The 21,694-nt window shown below is 37.8% G+C and overlaps 1 protein-coding gene across 6 annotated transcripts in view; it reads right to left on the reverse strand.

Moving 5' to 3' along the window:
• Positions 1 to 21,694, reverse strand: part of AFG2A (AFG2 AAA ATPase homolog A) — a 271,565-nt gene that overhangs the window by 108,523 nt on the left and 141,348 nt on the right. The window contains exon 15 of one of the 6 annotated variants that reach the window (XM_081303102.1): positions 9,982 to 10,081. The exons of the other annotated variants lie outside the window; for them this stretch is intronic. Coding sequence (XP_081159228.1) covers positions 10,007 to 10,081 — 75 coding nt within the window. The 3' untranslated portion in view covers positions 9,982 to 10,006. Of the gene's footprint in view, positions 1 to 9,981; positions 10,082 to 21,694 lie in introns of those variants that run through there. 6 annotated transcript variants of the gene reach the window in all.

The following is a 21,694-nucleotide window of genomic DNA, read 5'->3' on the forward strand; positions in this document are numbered from 1 at the left end:
TGGCATCAAATGAAAAAGCTTTACACAGCAAAGGAAACAGAGAGAGCCTCCAGAATGGGAGAAAACCTTTGTCAGCTACTCTTCCAACAGAGGATTAATATCCCATATATATCTCAAAAATTTAGTACTAAAACAACCCAATCAATAAATGGGCAAAATAACTAAACAGACATTTTTCAAAAACAGAAAAACAAATAGCCAAACAAATTTTTTACATGAAAAAAAAAAAGTTCAATATCTCTAGCAAACAGGGAAATGCAAATCCAAGCTACATTGAGATTTCATCTCACTCCAGTCAGAATGACACTCATCAAGAATACAAATAATAATAAATACTAATGAAAATGTGAGGAAAAGATATGATACACTCATACATTGTTGGTGGAACTGCAGATTAGTAGGACCACTCTGGAAAGCAGTATGGAGATTCCTCAAAAGACTAGGAATGGAACCACTATACGAATCAGCTATGTCACTCCTTAGTATTTATCCAAAAGAACTAAAATCATGGGGGCTAGGGTTGTGGCTGAGTGGTAGAGCACTTGCCTCACATGTGTGAGGCACTGGGTTCGATTGTTAGTACCACATATAAATAAATGAATAAAATAATAATCTGTCAACAACTAAAAAAATTTTCTTAAAAAAAAAACTAAAATCATCACACTATAATGATACAGCCACATCAATGTTTACAGCAGGACAACTCACAATTGCCAAGATATGGAATCAGTCCAGGTACCTGTCAACAGATGAATTAAGAAAATGTGGGATATGTATATACAATGGAGTTTTATTCAGTCTTAAAGAAGAATAAAACTGAAGACCTTAGAAGCTCAATGACGGATCAAGTACCTTTCACTCATCTTTCAGTGTAAAGGAGCTTTGCAATCTGGAGAGAAATACGTGGAGCTGTGAGAAGCCCATGTATAACTACTAACGGGAGCACAGGGGTACATGGAATTCCACACACCTGTGGAAGGATTATTTTTCTAATATTCTTTATCATAAACAACCTGTCAGACATGTTATGAATTTAAAAAGGGTTGTGAGCTATCATTCTATACTATGATTTATGGGAAAATCTGAATTTGGATAATTTACACACAACCCAATTTTGAAAACAGTTTCTTCTTAATCCTAACTACATAAACAAAATTTGCAACCTAAATTTAAAGATGGAATACAGAAATTTTCAACAGTTTAAAACCAGGAGTCAGGATGAATAAGTTCTACAGGAAACAATGTAATTTCTCTCAAGAAAGCAAAGATCTTTTATAATACAGAGATTTTATAACATGTTTTGATAAGCAAAATTTCACAGTAAGTCACCAATTAAAGGTATAATTCAAGAATGTGAATGGAGAAATATTCATTTCTTAAATAAAATTTGTGATAGTTACTAATTGAAATGGATGAAACCTAGAACTCTGCATGGATCCTTAGAGAAGGTGTAACAAGGAATAATCATCTTTTAAAAATTAACATCAGGGGTTTCAATACTTATAAGTTCTATATTTGCCCGTATAATATTAATAAAAATTCAAGTAGTTTAATAAATAATTAAATAAGATTTGATGTTATGGCTGGATATGAGGTGTCAACAAAGGCTTCTGTTAATTCAGAAATGATTGGATTGTGAGAGCTGTGACCTAATCAGTCCACCCTAGCATGGTGGGCTGACTGGGTTGTAGTTGTAGGCATTTGGGGCATAGCTGGAGGTGGGCTACTGGGGGCATGCCCTGGGAGGGTAGGTCTGACCTGTGGCCCCTTACCATTCCCCCTGCTTCCTGGACACCTTAAGCAGAGCAGCTTTCTTTCACCACACCCTTCTGCCCTGATGTTTTGCCTCTCTTGGGTCCAGAGCAATGCTGTCAGCCCATCATGGACTGAACATGTGAAACTGTGAGGCCCAGATTCATTTTTCCTCCTCTAAGTTGTTCTTGTCAGGAATTTTGGTCACAGCAATGCAAAGCTGATTAACACAACATAAAATTAACACAGTATACTTTCTCTTCTACCTAATAAAATGATGGAAATTGAAAGGAAGAATGTTTTAAATATAACATCAAGACATCCAATTAAACTAAAATACTAGAGAGGGCAGACCTTCCTAAACACCTTATCTTATCTTTTTTGTTTTTTTCCTCTTATTTTTTGGTAATACTGGGAATTGAACCCAGGGCTTTACATGTTGCTAGGAAAGTGCTCTACCACAGAACTACCTCTCCAGCACTTTTTATTTTTGAGACAGGGTCTTCTAAGTTGCCCAGGCTGGCCTTAAACTTGTGACTCTCCTACGTCAGTTTTCTGAGCTAGGATGACAGGCCTGCAGCTTGGCAGCTGATCTTGATACTTCCTCCCTGGGACCAAGGGGCCCATGTTGATGAAACCCCGAAAAGGATTAAGCAAGATATACGAGGACACTAGGAGAGGGAGCACTGTGTGTGCTCCAGATGAGATGAGCATAAAAATATAAAAATCAAAAGGCAGCTTGTTTTTTTATGAAAAAAATCATGCCTCTGAATCTTTATTAAGGAAACTCAGGGAAATTCACTGCAGACACTAGGACACTAGCTTTAAAGAATCAGTGGTGAGCTCAGGGTGGAGGCAGGGCTGTCTCTCCTAAAACATCAAATTCTTTCCTAATTAAGAAGCTAAATGATGATATAATAATGTGCTCACTGCCACTAATTTCAAGGTCTATGAGGAAATCTTTTTACCTAGTCACAATAAACTAGGTTTCCTCTGAAGCTAATGCGAGGGTTTTGGGTTAGTTTTTATTCTATGTTTTTGTAGTTTTTTTTTTTTTTTTTTTTTAACACTTCCAAAGCTTTTGGGTCTGTTTAAAGCTAAATCAAGTTCCCACATGAAATATTAATGCTCTCGTTTTACACTGGTGGGCATGTTTTATTTCAGCAAGCATCAACATGCTTACAAGCTACAGTGGCTCATTCTTGCTGGGAGAAATGAAAGATTAAGGAAGAGTTTAAAAAAGGCATTCTCCTCTACAGCCTCCCACCAGGCAGGGCAAGGAAGTGCAGACAGGTGCTGAGCCCATACTCTGGTGCTCCCTTCACCACTTTCTGAGTGTAGACCAGCTCTGGACTCAAGGTGCAGACCACTGAACCACCCTTCCCCATCTGCAGCACACTGCACAGCAGTCCCCATGTGCTCCTGTCACCCGGTACTTCCTGTCAGCCCCAACATCTGCCTCTAGACCCTTCCCTTCAACCCCACTAGAGATGGAAACCTCTGGTTTTGGTCCAGGACCCTGGTTATAAATTGAAATAGAACATACAATGTCTTACTTACATATTTAATTTACGTAAGTGATATTTTGTTATTGGTCTTGTTGTCAGACGTTTCTATAATTGTTCCTGAGGAGACCAGCAGGCCTGGGAGCTGGCCTGGTGTTGCCAATAAGACCCCCATGCTGTCCGAGCTGGACTAAGATGCATAAGCTGTTTTGTTAATGTGAACAATTTAGGCAAAATATACATACTGTCTAAGCCACAAAAATAAATATATTCTCCATGCAAGCTGGTAAGAGTGACTGTTAGGGCCCTCCAGTCACCTCTTCAGTGTTTCCCTCCTAGGATTCAATTAAGATAACCAACTACTTAATTATTCTGGCTCCCTAAATATCCCTCCTAGAACAAAGTCCCACTTTCCTAAAATGTCCCCCAAGTCATCTCACACAAACTCAGCTCTTTCAAGCTCCCCCTGACATCCTCTTTGCTGAGACGTCCCCCAACTCCCTGAAGGGTGCACTCCCTCTTCCCACAAGGTATCATTAATAAACCCAGCTTGTCCCACCAACAGGTGTGTGCTCCCAAGAGCTTGTGGCTGGAGGGCACTGGCAGCACACGCAGGTGCTGCTCTGAACCACATGAGTGCTCCACAGGAGGCATTCTTCCACCACCACTCAACTATCCTCTAGTGATGGCCACTTCAGCTGTCCTCAACTCTACATTCCAGAAACAACTCTGCAATTAACATCCTGGAACATACACTATACACAACAATATAACTCACTGTGTTTCTTTGGAATATGCACACAGAAATGAGACTCCTGGGTGTCAAGTCATTCACCTACTTACTTTTGCAAATGTTGTGAGATCACTTGCTCTACAGACCAGCTACATCAGTCTGCATTTCCACAGGCAGTGCATGAACATCCTGGATGTCCCAAATCCTCACCTATGTTCTGATTTTCCAATTGACTTTCTGAAAGCTTCTTCCCAGAGAGATGGGTGAGAAGGAATATGTTACTGTTGTTGACATTAGTTTCCTCTAATACTCAAGGTCAAACAACCTTCTTCACACACTTGAATACTCAGGAGTCCATGAATTGTCAAGTAATAAACTGCTTTTATTTATATTGGTTTCTTCTTATTCTTTTTGTTTCGCAAGCAGTTCCTGTATTATATTACATATTTAACAATTTTCAGCTTTCAATGTTGCAGAAATCTTCTTTCAATCTATCTCTATGTTAATGCACTTATCCTATAATTCACTAAACCACTGAAAAGCTAACTATTTATCCCTCAAGAGTCTGTCCTTTTGTGGTACAGTTTAAGAGGTTCTTCCTTATACCAGGATGGGGCAGATATTCTCTTACATTTTCTTCTATTAGCTCTATGGTGTACCTGTCACTTTAAGTCTTTCTTCTCTCTGGAGTTCACATGGTATATGATTTAAGGTGATTAAAAAAGATTTGTAAACCAGTCTTTCCAAGAAATACTGAGCATGACAAATAAACCTGCTAATCCTGATGTCTTTGTTACAGATCTGACTAATCCTCCTCTTTCCCACCGTGGGTCTGCTTTTAACCAGTTTTCTGTCTCTTTAGTCTGATCCTGTTTCTGTGCCAGTTTCATAATGCTTTTATTAATATAAAGTAAAATCTGGTGTGACAGGAGGATCACGAGTTCAAAGCCAGCTTCACCAAAAGTGAGGCACTAAGCAACTCAGTGAGACCCTGTCTCTAAAATACAAAATAGGGCTGGGGATGTGGCTCACAGTGGTCGAGTGTCCCTGAGTTCAATCTCCGGTACCCGCCCCCACTCCCACCAAAAAAAAACTTAAAATCTGGATGAAAAATTCTTCTTCCTGATTCATTTTGAAACAGACTTAGCTATCTGTGGAACTTTCTTCTTTATCAAAATCAATTTACTGGGGCTAGTGTTGTGGCTCAGTAGTAGACTGCTTGCCTAGAATGTGTGAGGCATTGGGTTTGATTCTTAGCAGTGCATATAAATAAAGGTCCACTGACAACTAAAAAAAATTTTTAAAAAGTCAATTTACTGAGTTCTTTAAAAAAATCTTATTATAATTTTAATTAGAATAGCATTTGGTAAGAAATGATGTTGTGGGGCTGGGGTTGTGGCTCAGTGATAGAGCACTTACTTGCCTCTCACATGTGAGACCCTGTGTTCCATCACCACCACCAATACACATTATAGCTTTTCATTTATGCAAATACTCCCTTATCACCTTTAGTAAAATTTTACAATTTGTTCCATAAAGTTATGATTTTTGTTAGACTAATATCTAAATGCATTTTAGATTTTGTAAATATCAGACATTTTGAAATGTAGTTATTGGTAAGTGTGCAGGGGGAGGATTACTGACTTTTTAAATTATATCGCTTCTCTTTGCCAAGTTTGGCTATGTACACAAAATATAATCTCCAAATAAGACTGTCTTGTTTGTGTATTTTGTCTTTTCCCCTTTCACCATTTCCCTCTGTTCGTTTTTATTTCATTTTTGTTTTTTCCTACTGGATTAGTCAGATCTGTATCAAAGACATCAATATTAGCAAGTCTGTTGTGCTTTGTCTAAAAATCTTCTTAAAGTTTTAGTATTGACATTGTATATATAATTTTTTATCAAGTTTGCAAAGTTTTCTTCTATTTCGTTGAGCAAAGTGGCACACGTCTCTTTCAGCAACTCAAGAGGCTGAGGCAGGATAATCTCAAGTTCAAAGCTGCCTCGGCAACTTAGCAAGGCCCTAAGGAATGTAGTAAGTCCCTGTCTCAAAATAAAAAATAAATAGGGCTGGGGGGTATGGCTTAGTGCTTAAGTGCCCCTTGGTTTAATCTCCCCATCTCCATTTCCCCCTGAAAAAAGAAAGAAATTGGTTAAGATACAGATTAAAGAGGCAACATTTCACTAAAGATGTAAAATGTTATTAGGGATACATTTTGATGGCAAGTTTAGGATTTCTGGATAATTAAGACTAATGAAAGCCTTCAAAGCTAGACAGCTAATTTATCATGCAAAGACCATTTAAAAATGACATGATGAAACTCTTTTCTCAAGGTTTCAAACTACTGCATGATTTAATATATCTGTGAACGCTGCCCCAAAGGGCCATAACAGGATATTTACAAGCTGTCAGGATGAATGCTGACGTGCATCTTAACTTTGTTTATCACTGTACCCAGGCCAAAGGCACTAATTAGAGTTGTTCTGCTACACGATGTTTATATACTAATTACCCTACTTCCTAAACCAAATATTCCAAGAAGTACTAAGAATGCATGGCAAAAAGCCACTAGTTGAAGCATCAAGTATGTTGCTTTACAAATAAAAAGGACAATACACTCTGAAAAGAATAGAGAAGAAACAAGATATAAAGTGGGTGAACAACTGTCTTTTCCTAAAGATGTGGCAAGAATTATTATATTAAATTACATACAACCTTAATTTTAATAATTACTGAGACTTTAAACACTGAGAAATTAAAAAGTTAGAAACAAATATGTTACACTCAATAAAGGCAAATTGGTTATACACAGCTAAGGGAGTTTTTCAAGGATTATTTGTGAGAAAATATTAGAAAAGTTGCATTTTCAAATCGACTTAAAGATTTGAGGGCTGGGGATGTGGCTCAGGCGGTAGCGTGCTCGCCTGGCATGCGAGCGGCCCAGGTTCGATCCTCAGCACCACATACCAACAAAGATGTTGTGTCCGCCAAGAACTAAGAAATAAATATTAAAAATTCTCTCTCTCTCTCTCTCTCTCTCTCTCTCTCTCTCTCTCTCCTCTCTCACTCTCTCTTTAAAAAAAAAAAAAAAGATTTGAATACTCTCCACATGCCAGATACCAGGGTTCCACAGATGAGCAAGACATCCGTGTCCTTCTTGCCCTGAAAGAGTTTGCAATCTAGAAGGGAAGACAGATGACCAACTACGCAAACACAGCAGGGTGTGATAAATGCCATGGAGCAGGAAACAGTAGCCACAGAGCCTTCACTCCAGTAGAGGATTGTAATTCTTGTGTTTCTGTGTGTAAACAAATAAATGAATTTTAGAAGCAGGGAAAGTTTTCTGGAACTTTCCTCACTTCTTCCCTATTCTCTCTCCCTGCGGGGTGCTTCCTTAGTACTTACTTTCTTACCTATTCCTCTCAGTGGTCTCACTTCTCATTTCTTGTGCTTACACATGATTTATTTTGTTTTTCTGCTTGACCACAGTATAGAACCCACATACATGTACAAAATACTTTCATGCCTCCTGATAAAGCTGATTTTGAGAACACTTACAAAAGGCTCACTATCTGTCATCTCTCTGAGCACTTCTACATGCCCTGACTTCTCTAGGTGTCACACAAGCTGGAGACGGGTATTGATATTACTTCTGCCATACAGATAGAAACTAAGGCACTAAAGGGTTAAGTAACTTTCCTAAGGCCACACATGGCAAAAGGCAGAGCTGAAATCTTCTCTCTACTAGTGTGGTTGAAACCATACTGACTCAATTTAAAACAGTAGCTAATAATCACTGATAATTACTAAACACTATTCTAATCATTCCACAGATGTGAACTTATTTAATCCTCACAATGAGCTTGATAAATGGTAGGTCAGTAACCCCAATGTAAAGAGAAAGATATTGAGTCAGAGTGAGTGGCCCAAGTCATAGAACAGTTTAAAAAGCAAGGAAAAAACTAGCAAAGAATCTTTACTGAGTTTTGGGAAAAAAAAAAAAAACCTATAAGCTAAATTTTCTTTGTTTATATGGAATTGCATTCTCTTTGTCAAGGGTCCAGAGAAAGCATAAAAGTCTTCCTTTTTCCAGCTAATCAACAGTATCCATGCAAGGACACCAGCTGAAAGAGTCTGGTTGTTTAGTAAAATAAAAAAGCAATAGTCCCTGGTTGTTCTTTTTTTTTTTTTTTTTTGCTTGTTTTTGTGGTGCTGGGGATGCAACCCAGAGCTCGTGAATGCTGGGAAAGTGCTTTGCCACCAAGCTATACCTAGGCCCTCTGCCTTGTCATTTTTTTGAGATGCATTTAAGTAATTCAGTCAATCACTTTTCTTTCGGCTGATATAAACTCAAAGCTCTTTTTTTATTCCCTCTACCTACTTAGTAAAAAATGCCAGTAAAAGCATGGTAAAAAGAGATACAGAACTATATTACTGGTTAGATACAGATGGACTCTGACAATCTGGAGACAGATAAATGCTCTTCGTCATCTCCATATTTTCTTCAAAACCCACACACATCTCACAAGTACTATAAAGCACACTTTTACACTTAGCTACTTAATGCAGGCAATACTAATTGGGCAGTAAAAATAAATAAATAAAGACACACTGGTTGCTGTTATAGGCTTACAATATCAAAAACTCCTGCAAAAAAACCTTCTATTTAAAAATCTAGTTTCCTGAATTCCGAAGGAAATGTCTCCAAAGATGGGGCATTTTAGAATGCCAGAAGACTGCTAGTTCAAAAGCACATCAAAACCCAGATTAGGAAAAGGAGGTAATTAGCGCCTACAGCTTTGTTTAGGGTTATTAGTGCCAAGGCCTGTAGTCAAAGAGCACATGCAATCAGCCCTTGCACGCTATAATTAGATGACAGGAAGGCCAGAGTTCTATGCTAGAACTACAAGTATTAAAATCACAGAACTGCCAAAATGAACCCAGTAGCTTTCCCTAACAAACCGTTTTGTCCAACTTTGTTTTTTGAGCTGGGTGACCTAAATGCTTTTCTAAATATTGACAGACATTATTTAGGGTGAATATTTAAAATTTGTGCCTAACCACTGTTGGAACCCTGAGCATGTGCCTAGGGCCACATATGCAGACAGGGCTTATGCCCTGAAAAAGTATGGAACTGCTATGAATGATAATTCAGATTTGAAATGTAAGTATTAAGACATAATTATTTACTCTTCACTGTACCTCATATTTCCAAGAAGAAAACAGAAAAAAAAGACCCTGTGGAATAACAAATTCCAAACTCAGTTCTCAAATTTCAGCATGGTCTGGCTGCCTGCCATAATCCACTTACCCTGGTGTCAGTGGCTGATACAAACCCTCTTCACTGCCCTCAGAGCTTCCCAGATAACCTTACCCTCAAGGTTGGCAGCAAGCACCACGTGTGAACTCCATGGACTTCGCTCCTGACCTCAACCCTCCAAATAAGAAGACAGCTACCCTGCACCCTCTCTTCCCACCTTACCCACCCTACATTCCCCTCCCAGGACTCCTGTTCGACCCCATACTCTCAATTCTGCTGTGTCCCACTGGGAAGAAACCGAGAGTACAAACTACTTATTGTGTCTTTGGTGATACCCAATTTTCCTTTTCCATAGAGAACAATCAGGCATAAATTAATATTTACATCATTTAGTATATAAAAAAAAAGAAATCTTTGGTTTTTCCTTCAGCAAACTTGGGAGAAAAGGATGTACAAAATTATATAATGCCTAATGTATCTTAAGTGAATTCTGTCCTAATAAATCTGAAATAATCCATGTATAACTATGCCCCGTTTGAAGTATTACATCAATAATTCTCTATGATCATTACATTTTTATAAAGAAGACTTATAAAAAGGGGAAATGAGGACTAATTTGTCTAGAAGGTATGCTTTTATTTTACAAACATAAAAAACTATGCAAAAACAGATATACCTACATTTCTCCTTATTAAACTTGAAAGTGTTAGAAAGTCCACTTTCAGAGATTATAGTGTCAGAGGTCTTTCAGGTTCTCAGCTGTGTTTATTAAAACAAACATTCTGAAAAAGACAACTGGTTACACATCTTAGTGAGGAGCGTCTGGAGTGCTGGGGAAGGGCACAGACAGAGGAAGGTTAAGAGAACGCAGTGGGAGATGAGGAGAAGCAGAAGAGCTCCCAGCCAATCTACCATACCACCTCGAGCTGGCCCCAACCGGCACTATCCTGTCTCACTCACCATCTGACCCAAATCAGCTTCAGCTGCTGCCACCCACCACCAGCAGGCAGGCCTGGTGTTACTGCAGAAATTTCAACAGATCAAAACAAGTAAGGATACTAGAGCTTCAGATACATAGAAAATCACCAATCTGACTGAACAAGAGGTTATCCTCACTTCAGAAGCAACATTTCTTATACTAAGGTCTGCTGAAATAGTCTAAAGATGTTTTATGAGTTTAAATTTTATTTTTATTTTGATGATAACTTCAAAGACTTAAAATGTTAAATCCACTGAATGAACAGCTTATAATAGCTAACCATATTTCATTGTGACTTGCACTTGCTTCTGATTGCATCAGCATCAAGATGTCATCAAAAGATGACAAAATTTGATAAATGCAGTTCCTTTAACTGAAATTTGTAAGAATATTCTTAGAAATCTGATTACTTTCTTTATAATGTGTCCCTGTATTACTTAAGTTTTTAAGAAACACAGCTCTAGAGTTGAACTTAGGAAAAAAGGGCAGAAAAAAAGCCACTGATATGTAGCTTCCTTTTTACCCATCCCAATCAATTTATTTGGCTTATTTTAATTGCTAACTGCATTATGAATATATTATATGAAATAATGCGAACATGAGTACATGAAATAATGAGTACAACATACTTGTAATAGTATATCGGATGTACTATATAATCCAATGTACTATTACAAGTATTTCCCACGTATTCACTCATTTAATCCTTACAAGCTTATGAATCCTTTTATTCTCCCTGTAGTGAGAGGGGAACAACCTGGCCAAGGTCATGGTGTAAATGAGTGGCACAGTCAACATCGCAATCCAGTAAGTCTGAATCCAAAGTATGTGCTTTTACCACTATGATATATTCCTTACCAAAAAATGCATGGGTGAAGACAGATGGCCCCTATACATTGAATTTGAAATTACTTTTAGTTGGATTATGAGCAAATGGAGCTAAGCAAGGCTGATTAAGAAGATTAACATCCACAGCATCACAAATGCCATTTATCGTTGATGGATTGATAGGATTTCAGAATTCCAGGAAACAAAAACCAATCTATTGATAATCTAAGAGAGCAGTAATTTCTCTCATGCTAAATTAGAAAATTCTGCTAGTTTTTGGTGGCCATTATTAAATTAAGAGAACTATAATAACCAAATAATTTTACTTATCTAAACAAGTTTCTTAATCATGCAGAGTTTCATATCAAATATATACTTTAGTAAGTGAACTGGATGATTCTAAGTTCTCTTGTAGCTTCAATTATTCCTGTTCAGATAGTATGTACGTATGTATGTATGAAAAATCAGAACTAATGCCTCAATGGACATAACACAAATCTAGAATTAAGTGCAAAAAGTATAGAGCAAAAGATGGTTTAGATGGAATAGTGAATGGAGAAAGTATCACATACTCAATCTTCCATTGCTGAGTGTTTGCAAGCTACTCAATTTGATTTTTCCCTCAGTGAAAAACTCTCAAATTTAATTTTAGAACTAGACAAAAAAAATAATATGATTTCCTTTGAGACGATTCACTTTATAATTAACTCTGGTACAATATCTTATTTAAAAAGGCAACCGAGGGCTAGGGGCATGGCTCAGTGGTAGAGCACTTGCAAAATAAGGAAATAAATGCATCTGATATTTATATTATTTGCAGAGTAGAAAATAATATATACCAATGAGAAATCATCCAAATGTATGTGGATATAATGAAGGCAGAAAAAAATAAGAACATTCTGGAACTCTTCACATACAAGTAGCATATTTTTATAAATTTTACTGAATAGTATAACATACACATTAATAGAAGTAATATACAAATAATATATGCACGCAACTATAGAGGACCAACAGTTTTTCTAATGAAAGCATTTCAATCAGTATATCTGCTTTCATAATGGAAACTATGGACAATTTATTATAAAATAAAATAACCATATAATCTCATAAATTGCTTTTAACCAAGTATTTACTGAGGAATAATTTACAAATAAAATTAATCAATTTTAAGTAGATAGTTCAAGATTTTTAGTAAATTTGCCATCTTGTGAACTTTCCCACGATCCAGCTTTAGAGCACTTTTGTGGACCTAGACACTGCCTTATGCCTATTTATGGTTAATCCTCCAGGCAACTTCTAATCCAGCCAAAGCAACTATTCATCGAGTTCTTGTGTCTACAGATTTTCCTTATTTGGACACTTCATGTGTTATCATAAACATTCTCAGTTATTTTTATACTAAAAAATTCTCTAAAACGAATGTGTTTTTTTTCTACAGAACACTCTGAATAAAATTAATTTAAAAATCAAGTGAAAATGAAACTCCCAGGTGTTTTGGAAATTAAAACCATCTATATTTCAAAAGAAAAGGGTAATTTTAAGTTTCTTTTAGACAATAAAAAATTTCAAATTATTTCAAACTAAAAATTTCAAATTATTTTTTTCATTAAAAATATATAAAATGTACTCAGTGCTGAGCATGGTGGTGCATGGCTATAATCCCAGCTACTCAGGAGGCAGAGGCAGAAGGATGCAAGTTCCAGGCCAGCCTGGAGCCTGCCTGTTCAAAATGAAACAAGAAAGGCTTGAGTTGTAGTTCAGTGGTAGAGTGCTTGCCTTGCATATGTGAGGCGCTGGTTCAATATCCAGCATTGCCAAGAAGAGTAGGTCAATCTGTCTGCCTGTCTGTCTGTCTATCTATCTACATATTTAGAACCAAAATCACTAATAAGTGCCATTTGTTGTGTTTCAGTATTCATGTATAAAAGAATGAAAACTGAACTAAGAATGAGAATTCCTATTTTTATGGCATATGACACCTCAAAGTTTTGCTAATTATTAAAGCAGAAGTGCGCAGGAAATTCTCAAAGACAAATCAACCAAATAAAGTAATGAAGTGATGGCACACAGCAAAGACCCAAAACTTAATGCATTTTAATAAATATTAATTGCATATTTTTTAATTAAGAAATACATCTTTTGCTAAGCACAGTGGGGGACACAGAAATCCAACAATACCGTTTCCTATCTTTCAAGTGCTTAAATTTCTATTGAGAAAATAAGTTACGCGCATGGAATAAGTACAGAAAAGCTCAAAATACAAAGTGAGGGTCAAAGTTAGAGAAGCGGGCTTCTGAGAAAACCTGGGGGAAAATCACTTTGGCTAGAAAGATTGTTAAGGTTAGAGAGGAGGCAGATTCTGAGGTGACTCTTACAGAGTGACTCACAATTATACAGCTCCCTAAATAAGAACACCATGGTAAATCTGCAGAGAGGAGTAAAGTAGTTCAGTGATCGGGAAGGAAGTCTGACCAAGGACATCAGTACACAAGACTGAGGTACTCTGATTCAAGGGAAGCAACGAGGTTTACGTGACACATTTCAAACCTTGCCTCTGACCACTGCCCCTCCTAAAACATGTAGAGCTTTATAATGATTAGATGAAGTTCAGTCAGGAGTAACTCTAATACGTGTGCCTAGACATGAGTGACTTACATTTTTTACTTTTTGTATTAACGAAATTTGAGCCTCTGTCCTGTCTTCATTTACTAAAACTTACAAGTTTTCTTTTGAAGGCTGCATAATAGAGGGAGTCTGTGAGGCTCATGAGTCTCAGGGGGTCTGCACTGGGAAAGGGCAACTCTCCCTTTAAAATAGCATACGAAGTAGTTTTTTTTTTTTCTGTGTAATGTACAGACATTATTATTAATTGGGACAGAGCATTTATACCCCTGTTTTATACATGATTAAGCTGTGACCCAGAGAAGCCAAATAATACGCCAAAGGTTGAAACATATAGAAAGTGGCAGAACTGCTTCAGTTCAGTCATGCCTCATTGTCAACTAAATGTTCTTTATGCCAGGCCAGGGTGACTCCTTATAAATAAAAATCTCTCATTATTTGATACTCATTTTTAGAAAGAGACTTTATGATTTACACATGAGTACTTACACGTTCTGATATGTCTATATTTTCTGAGAACCACAAATTCTGATATATTTATAAAAATATTTATAAAATAAATATTTTTACTATTACTGGGCCCATTAATTCTTTTTATTTTTTTTTGATGTTGCTTGGAATTAACCCAGAGCCTTCCTAAGTTCTATCACCAAGCTATACCTCAGCCAATTCTTTATTTACCATGGGGATAGTAATAAATACACAGACACTAATAATTTGGGTTTTTGAAAACATTTATCACTGTCAACATTCCCTTCCAACATATACTTTCTAGAATACTTCTGACATGCCCTGCTGAAATTTATACTAAATGCTTCATGTTAAAGGGAAACGTAGCCTCTCTAAGTGAAAAATGGTTCTGATGTATGGAGTGAACTGAACCTACTTCAAGTCTCCCTTCTATGTGGCAGACCCTGCATGTATCTGAAGACAAGATATCTCCTTTATCATCAATCAAATTCTCCAAATCATGGATTCTTCTTGTGTGGCCCTGTTTCCTAACCCTTTCTGACCTGCTCACACTGTTCTGGACAGCCTCTATGAAGCAGCAGCAGAACGCTGCTGTCTCTTCTAGGTGACAGCCTTCCTAATAACTGTCGCTGCTGAGCCACCCTCCTTCCGAGTCTTTACTCCTTCCTAACAGTCAGGAATCTACAGCTAGCTGGCAGACCCTTATCTCTCCCTCCTACTCAAATCCTGACCACTTTACTCTCTGTTTACCATGCTTGCTAGAGTTTCTCTTAAAATATTGTGATGGCATGTAAATTGACCAGCATCCAGGTATGAGAGACTTCATACATCACACTGTCACTCATATATGTCCTTTGTTTAATCTACTTAGCTTCTTACTTAAAATCCCCTCCTAAAGAATTACGTATAACCTTCATCCCTAGTCAGTAGTTTCTGCCTCAACTCATTCAGTTTGAGCACTGATTGATTTTCATAAAATCTCATGATAGTATTTTGTCAATTGGGAAATTCCCTCTCTGCTACCTACCTAATTCTGCACTTACTTGCCAGTTTTATCAGCCACTGATGTCATAAAATCTGAGCCAGGAACTTGGACTGCACACCACTCTACCAGTGCAGGTCTTGCTCTCATGTCTGTATCCCTAGCCTAGGGCGTCACTGCCATATGGAATGCCCAGTTTCCTAAAATACCCCTTCCCCAAGTCTGAGTAGAATGATTATCTCTTAATCAACCCTACTGGAAGCAGTCTGTCCTTCTAGATAAATGGACTAAATCTCCATCATGTCATTAGTCAATCAGAAGTATTTAATGGTTATCTGTTGCACGCCAAGCTCTGTACTAAGCGGTTGGGATATGAATATGAAGGGTTATGATCCAAGCCCTCAGGGATGTACAATGAGAGAATTGAAGTATTTAAACGAAAAAAAAAAAAAAAGAGGTAACTGCTTTATTCAGAGAAGCCCAAATGTCTGTTGGAGACATTCAGAAGATCTGATTTTTAAAAAATGAACATGAATTTAGCAAGCAGAAAAACAGGAAGGCAGTTTCTTGTTCACAGAGATTTTTTTTTTGGTAGTGTGTGTATGGATTATTTTTTTAAATAATTTTTATTTATTTTTTTTACACAAATGGAGCACAACTTTCCATTTCTCTGGCAGAGTACATGGTATAGAGTTATACCATTCGTGCTTCATACACATACATAGGGGTAATCATGTCCGTATCATTCCAGCTCTGCTCTCCCTCCTTCCCTCCCCTCTGCTCATTCCAAAGTTCCTCCCGACTTCCCTTGGCCCCTGCCCATTATGGATCAGCATCCACTTAACAGAGAAAACATTTGGCCTTTGGTTTGGGGGATTGGCTTACTTCGCTTAGCATGATATTCTCTACTTCTATCCATTTACCTGTAAATGCCATAATTTCATTCTTAAGGCAGAGTAGTATTCCCTTGTGTATATATACCACAGTTTCTTTACCCATTTTTCTATTGAAAGGCATCTAGGCTGTTCCCACAGTTTAGTTGTTGTCAATAGAGCTGCTATAAACATAGAGGTAGCTATATCACTGTAATGTGCTGATTTTAATCCTTTGGGTATAGTTGGGTCAAATGGTGGTTCCATTCCAAGTTTTCTGAAAAATCTCCACACTGCTTTCCAAAGTGGTTGCACCAATTTGCAATCCCACCAGCAATGAATCAGTGTACCTTTATTCTCACATCCTCCCCAGCACTTATTGTTGCTTGATTTTTTTATAATTGTCATTTTGACTAGAGTGAGATGAAATCTTAAGAGTAGTTTTGATTTGCATTTCCCTAATTGTTAGAGATGTTGAAAAATTTTTTTATAAATTTGTTGATTGATTGTATATCTTCTTCTGTGAAGTATTTGCTCATTTCCTTAGTCCATTTATTGACTGGGTTATTTATTTTTCATGGTGTTAAGTTTTCTGAGCTCTTTATGTATCCTGGAGATTAGTGCTCTGATATACGTATGGTAAAAATTTGCTCCCATTTTGTAGGCTCTCTCTTCACCTCATTAATTGTTTCTTTTGCTAAGAAGAAGCTTTTTTAGTTTGAATCTATCCCATTTATTGATTCTTAATTTTACTTCTTGCCCTTTAGGAGTCTTGTTAAGGAAGTCAGGTCTGAAGCTGACATGATGTAGATTTAGGCCTGCTTTTTTTTTCCTATAGTCTCTGGCCTAATTCCTAAGTCCTTGATCCACTTTGAGTTGAGTTTTGTGCAGGGTGAGAGACACAACAATAAAAACAACAACAAAAAGTCAGGAATCAACCTAACAAAAGAGGTGAAAAACCTCTACAATGAAAACTACAAAACACTAAAGGAAGAAATTGAAGAGGACTTTAGAAGATGAAAAGATCTCCCATGCTCTTGGATAAGCAGAATTAATATTGTCAAAATGACCATATTTCCAAAAGCATTACACAGATTTAATGCCATTCCAATCAAAATCACAATGACATTCCTCATAGAAATAGAAAAAGAAATAATGAAATTCATTTGGAAGAATAAGAGACGCAGATTAGCCAAAGCAATTCTGAGCAAGAAGAGTGAAGGAGGAGAAATCACAATACCAGACCCTAAACTAAATGCTACAGAGCTACAGTAAAAAAATACAGCATGGTACTGGCACCAAAACAGACATGTAGACCAATGGTAAAAAATAGAGGACACAGAGACAAACGCAATACAGTTATCTCATACTAGACAAAGGTGCCAAAAACATATGTTGGAGAAAAGATAGCCTCTTCAAAAAAATGGTGCTAGGAAAACTGGAAATCCATATGCAAAAAAAAAAAAAAAAAAAAAAGAAAGTAAGTCATTCAGGGAGATTTGATGGAAGTGGAAGGAGAAACACCAAGCAGACACTGCAGGGAGGCCATCCAAGACCAGCCTGGAGCTCAGAGAGGGCGCTAGGCTTTAGTAGCAGCAGGTGATTAGCAGTAGAAATGAGCTGATGCAGATGATAATGCCAGAAGCTGGCCCAGGGCTTCAGGAAGAGGTGTGTCTCTATTTTGCCTTCAGTAAAACTGATGGTTCTGGGCAGGTCTGCACTCCACCCAGGTGAATCACCTTTTTTTTTTTTTTTTTTTTTAAAGGATGTAACCTAATTTAGAATGTGGTGTTTTAGCACTGAGTCTTCTGGTTAGGGTGGGTAAAAATCTCATGTAAATAAGTACTGGTTTCTTTACTATTAGGTGTAAAACTTAAATTTTCTCAAAGTAGAGAAAGAAATGAAGGATAGAAAGGGAGAGGATGGAAAGGAAAAGAGACGGGAGAAGAAAAGGAAGGGAGGGCAGGGAGAGAAAGTCATACACCACTACTGTCCCTGCAAACAGAATACTTGATGAGGGGGAAAAAGAGAGAAGATTTTTAGCACAATATAATTACTTAAAAATTCGTTAGCTTCACCTTCTAAAAACATTGCATACTTTGGTAATCTAATTCCGGAAGCTCACGGTTGCCTAAAAACAATAAGGTTCAGATGCTTTAGACTGGCATTCAATCATTTCATGTCTCTGCTGAACTCTAGGAGAGTCTCGAGGTACTGAAACTTGCTCTTCCACTTCAATTGCTAACTTAATTTCTGACTCATCATCCTGTTCACTATTAAACAGAACCAGGAGACAGAAGTGGAGAGCGCTGGTTTTGTCCTGGCTCTGTCCTTTCTTTTGGCACCTCCCAGCCCTTCATTTACCTCTCCTGTCCACCTGGAGGAACCTGCTTCATCTCTTGCCTACTCTGCCTCTCCTCTGCTTCTTCTCCTTCAGAAAGGCCTTCATCCTTCTAACCAAGTAACTGCCACATTCCGGGAATCCTAAGGAGCCCATTCCCCAAGGAGCCCATTCCCCGTCTTCTGACACAGAAGACAAAGTCCTGAGATCAGTGCATATGGTAGTTAATCAGCTGCATTTTCATTCTTATCATCCGTGAAGTGATGGCATACTTCACAATTAGCGATCTGGACCATGACATACATGATGTCCGTTTGACCTGGCTCCTAGGTGTCCAAAACACCACAGCCCCCCACAGTTGCTTCTTTAACAAAACTCATTTAGAGACAGAACTTTGACCTTAAGAGTAACATACCTGGCAGCTTCCAATAACATCAGAATGTCAGATTAAAAATCTGTCCAAATTGACAAAAGAAAACTTAATAAGTCATCTGTATATCCTTCAGAACTAGTTTCTCAGAACCACTTTGTAGCTTCCATCAAATAACAGAGATCCAATACTTCCAATGGGGCATGATTTACCTGCACTTTGAAAGTAATTGGCTCACATTTTTTTCTTCCTAACAGAGAGTACTGGACAGAACACTGGACTAGGAATCAGAGTGTTAAGAATCCATGTTAACCTCATCTGAAAATAAACGGGGTGGACATGACTTCTAAGGTCTCTTTTAGCATTTGTCCTTGTGATTTTCATTATTAATATTTAGTTTAAGCTCACCTTTTTGATAGGTAAGTGGACTCTAAGGACACCCTTGTATTCTAGCAGCTGAATCTGAAGCTTGTTTTGAGTTACAGAAGCTGGCTTCCTCTTGAGCTAAGGTGATGAGACATTCTGGCACCTGCCGTCTGGCATGCTGTCCTGTTCTTGCTGACTTCCTTCCTCTGACTTCTGCAGACAGGTTGCAGCAAGTAAAGCTCTCTTCAGGAGAGACTTATGTGCTCAAATGTTCCTTTTATATTCTTTCACTGACATGATGCAACAATAAGCATGATTCCATACCACCTGTGGACTCTGCCTCTTGACACAAACTTCTTTGGGAAGCCACTACATAATAGGTATTACAACACTGTGAACTTGCAGAAGAGAGATGAAAAACGGAAAAAAAGACATTGCATTTATCTCTATCATTGTTATGCCTGTAAGTAAATTAATAGATCCTTCAGGAAACCAAGATTTTTATACTAAGTTTATAGACAACTGCATCAGGATCCAAACTACGTATCCTTTCCCTACCACATGTACCTAACCACACAGCTTTCCTCTGAAATTTCTCAGATCAACCTTTCATTGTAAATACATGGTCAAATTAATTCCAAGCGGAGCCCCAAACTTTAAAATGTCCCAAAGAAATAGAGAATAACTTGATCTGAGATGCAGGTTTATTATTTTCCCTTTCCAAAGTGGTTTTGGACAAGTCAATTTATCTTCTTAGAGCTGGGACGGCCACAAGTAAAACGAGGAGTCAGACGACATCAGTGACTTTGATGTCTTCTGCGCTTTGGCACACCACAGTTGCCCACTACCCTGGTGACACCACAGTGAGGGGAAGGCATGAGAAGATGTGGTGTTGTGTGTGTGTGTGTGCGCGAAGCTTCCAGATCTACTTGTTAAGCCTATGGTGGGGCTGTGTATGAGGGGGACACAGGAGGCTGTCATGATGATCCCCCTTCACCCAGCCACTCCCACTGCTAAGGACTGAGATGCCAAGGCCCTTTTCAGTATCCAGTTTCTGTGACTATACAATGAAGGAATCTTCCAACAACAACAAATTTCATTATCTAAGATGAATGGGCTTTGATCTTACATAAAGGAAGATCATAAATAAATACTTTTCATAAAGGATGAAATACTCACTTTCACTTAATGATACAGAAAGCTGTGTTTTTAGGAAAGACCACATATTTTGTGATGTTTAAAGCCAAATTGTGGCCAAAGAATTGTTTTATGTTAACGAATTAAGAAGTCATTAAGTGATACTTTGCTACATAAATCAGGAATTAGAATTCTTCCTTTGAGGAAAACCTATTCTGAGAAGCAGCCTGTAGGAAACAGATTTACTGATCTAAGTTTATGCATCAGAAAGAGCTTTCTATTAGAAAGAAGGCCCATACTAATTTCTCTATTCTTTCTTTTAACGATTTACCTGTCCTTCATCTTTAAAAACAAGCCTCTCATGACAGGTGAGGTGGCACTTGCCAATAATCCCAGTGACTCAGGAAACTAAATCAGGAGAATTGGAAGTTCAAGACCAGCCTCAAAAACTTAGGGAGGTCCTAAGCAATTTAGTGAGACCCTTCTCAAAATAAAATGGGCTGAAGATGCAGCTCAGTGGTAGAGCACCACTGGGTTCAACCTTCAGTACAAAACAAACAAACAAACAAACAAAACAAAACAACCCCTCTCATAATAGTTCTTCACCTTTTGACAGTAACATATCCACTTAAAATTCAGATGGTGCTTCGTTTCATTTTATCAACACTAAAACATACAAACAAAAACTAAAGTACTGTATAATTGAGGGTTAAAAGTCAAAATCCTCTGTTCTTCGTGGGGGTCTAGAAGCCAACCAACAACCTCTGCTCTATGAGTTTTGATTCTTTCATTAGTCAGGAGGCCACCAATCAGAGGACACATGCTTTATGGATTATGCAACTAGTAGGATCCCAGAATCACCTTCTAACATTGCGGCTGCCATGGTCTACCCTTGTTCAAACTATTCTTGTATCTTTAAGATTCTGTTCTATTTTCCTGTTCAAAACAGAAATGAGGGGCTGGGGTTGGGGCTCAGTGGTAGAGTGCTTACCTAGGATGTGTGAGGCACTGGGTTCAATTCTCAGCACTGCATATAAATAAATAAATAATAAAGGTCAATAAACAACTGAGAGGTCTAATTTAAAAACTACCCACATCCTGGGTGTTAGTTCTTTCAAACTACATGAATGAGTTTAACTTACACATATGCCAAGGTTGGGAAACCGGTAATACAATGGTAAATTTCTGGGTACTAAAGTATTTTTTTCTTCCTTTGAGAAGAATTATATATGAAGATAATTTCTTTTTGGTACCCCAAATAACTTTTGCTTACAACAAAATCTCACTATAGTTTATAAGCAACTGGGTATAGTGGCACACTACTTATAATCCCAGCTACCTGTGGGGCTGAGGCAGAAGAGTGTAAAGTTCAAGGTTGGCCTCTGCAACTCAGCAAGACCTGACTCAAAACAAAATAGAAAGGGTGGGGTGTGCCTGTGGTAGAGTGCTTGCCTAGCATGAGAGTTCCTAGG

Source organism: Spermophilus citellus, assembly GCF_964194105.1.
Source record: "Spermophilus citellus genome assembly, chromosome: 8".
NCBI classification, from domain to species: domain Eukaryota; kingdom Metazoa; phylum Chordata; class Mammalia; order Rodentia; family Sciuridae; genus Spermophilus; species Spermophilus citellus.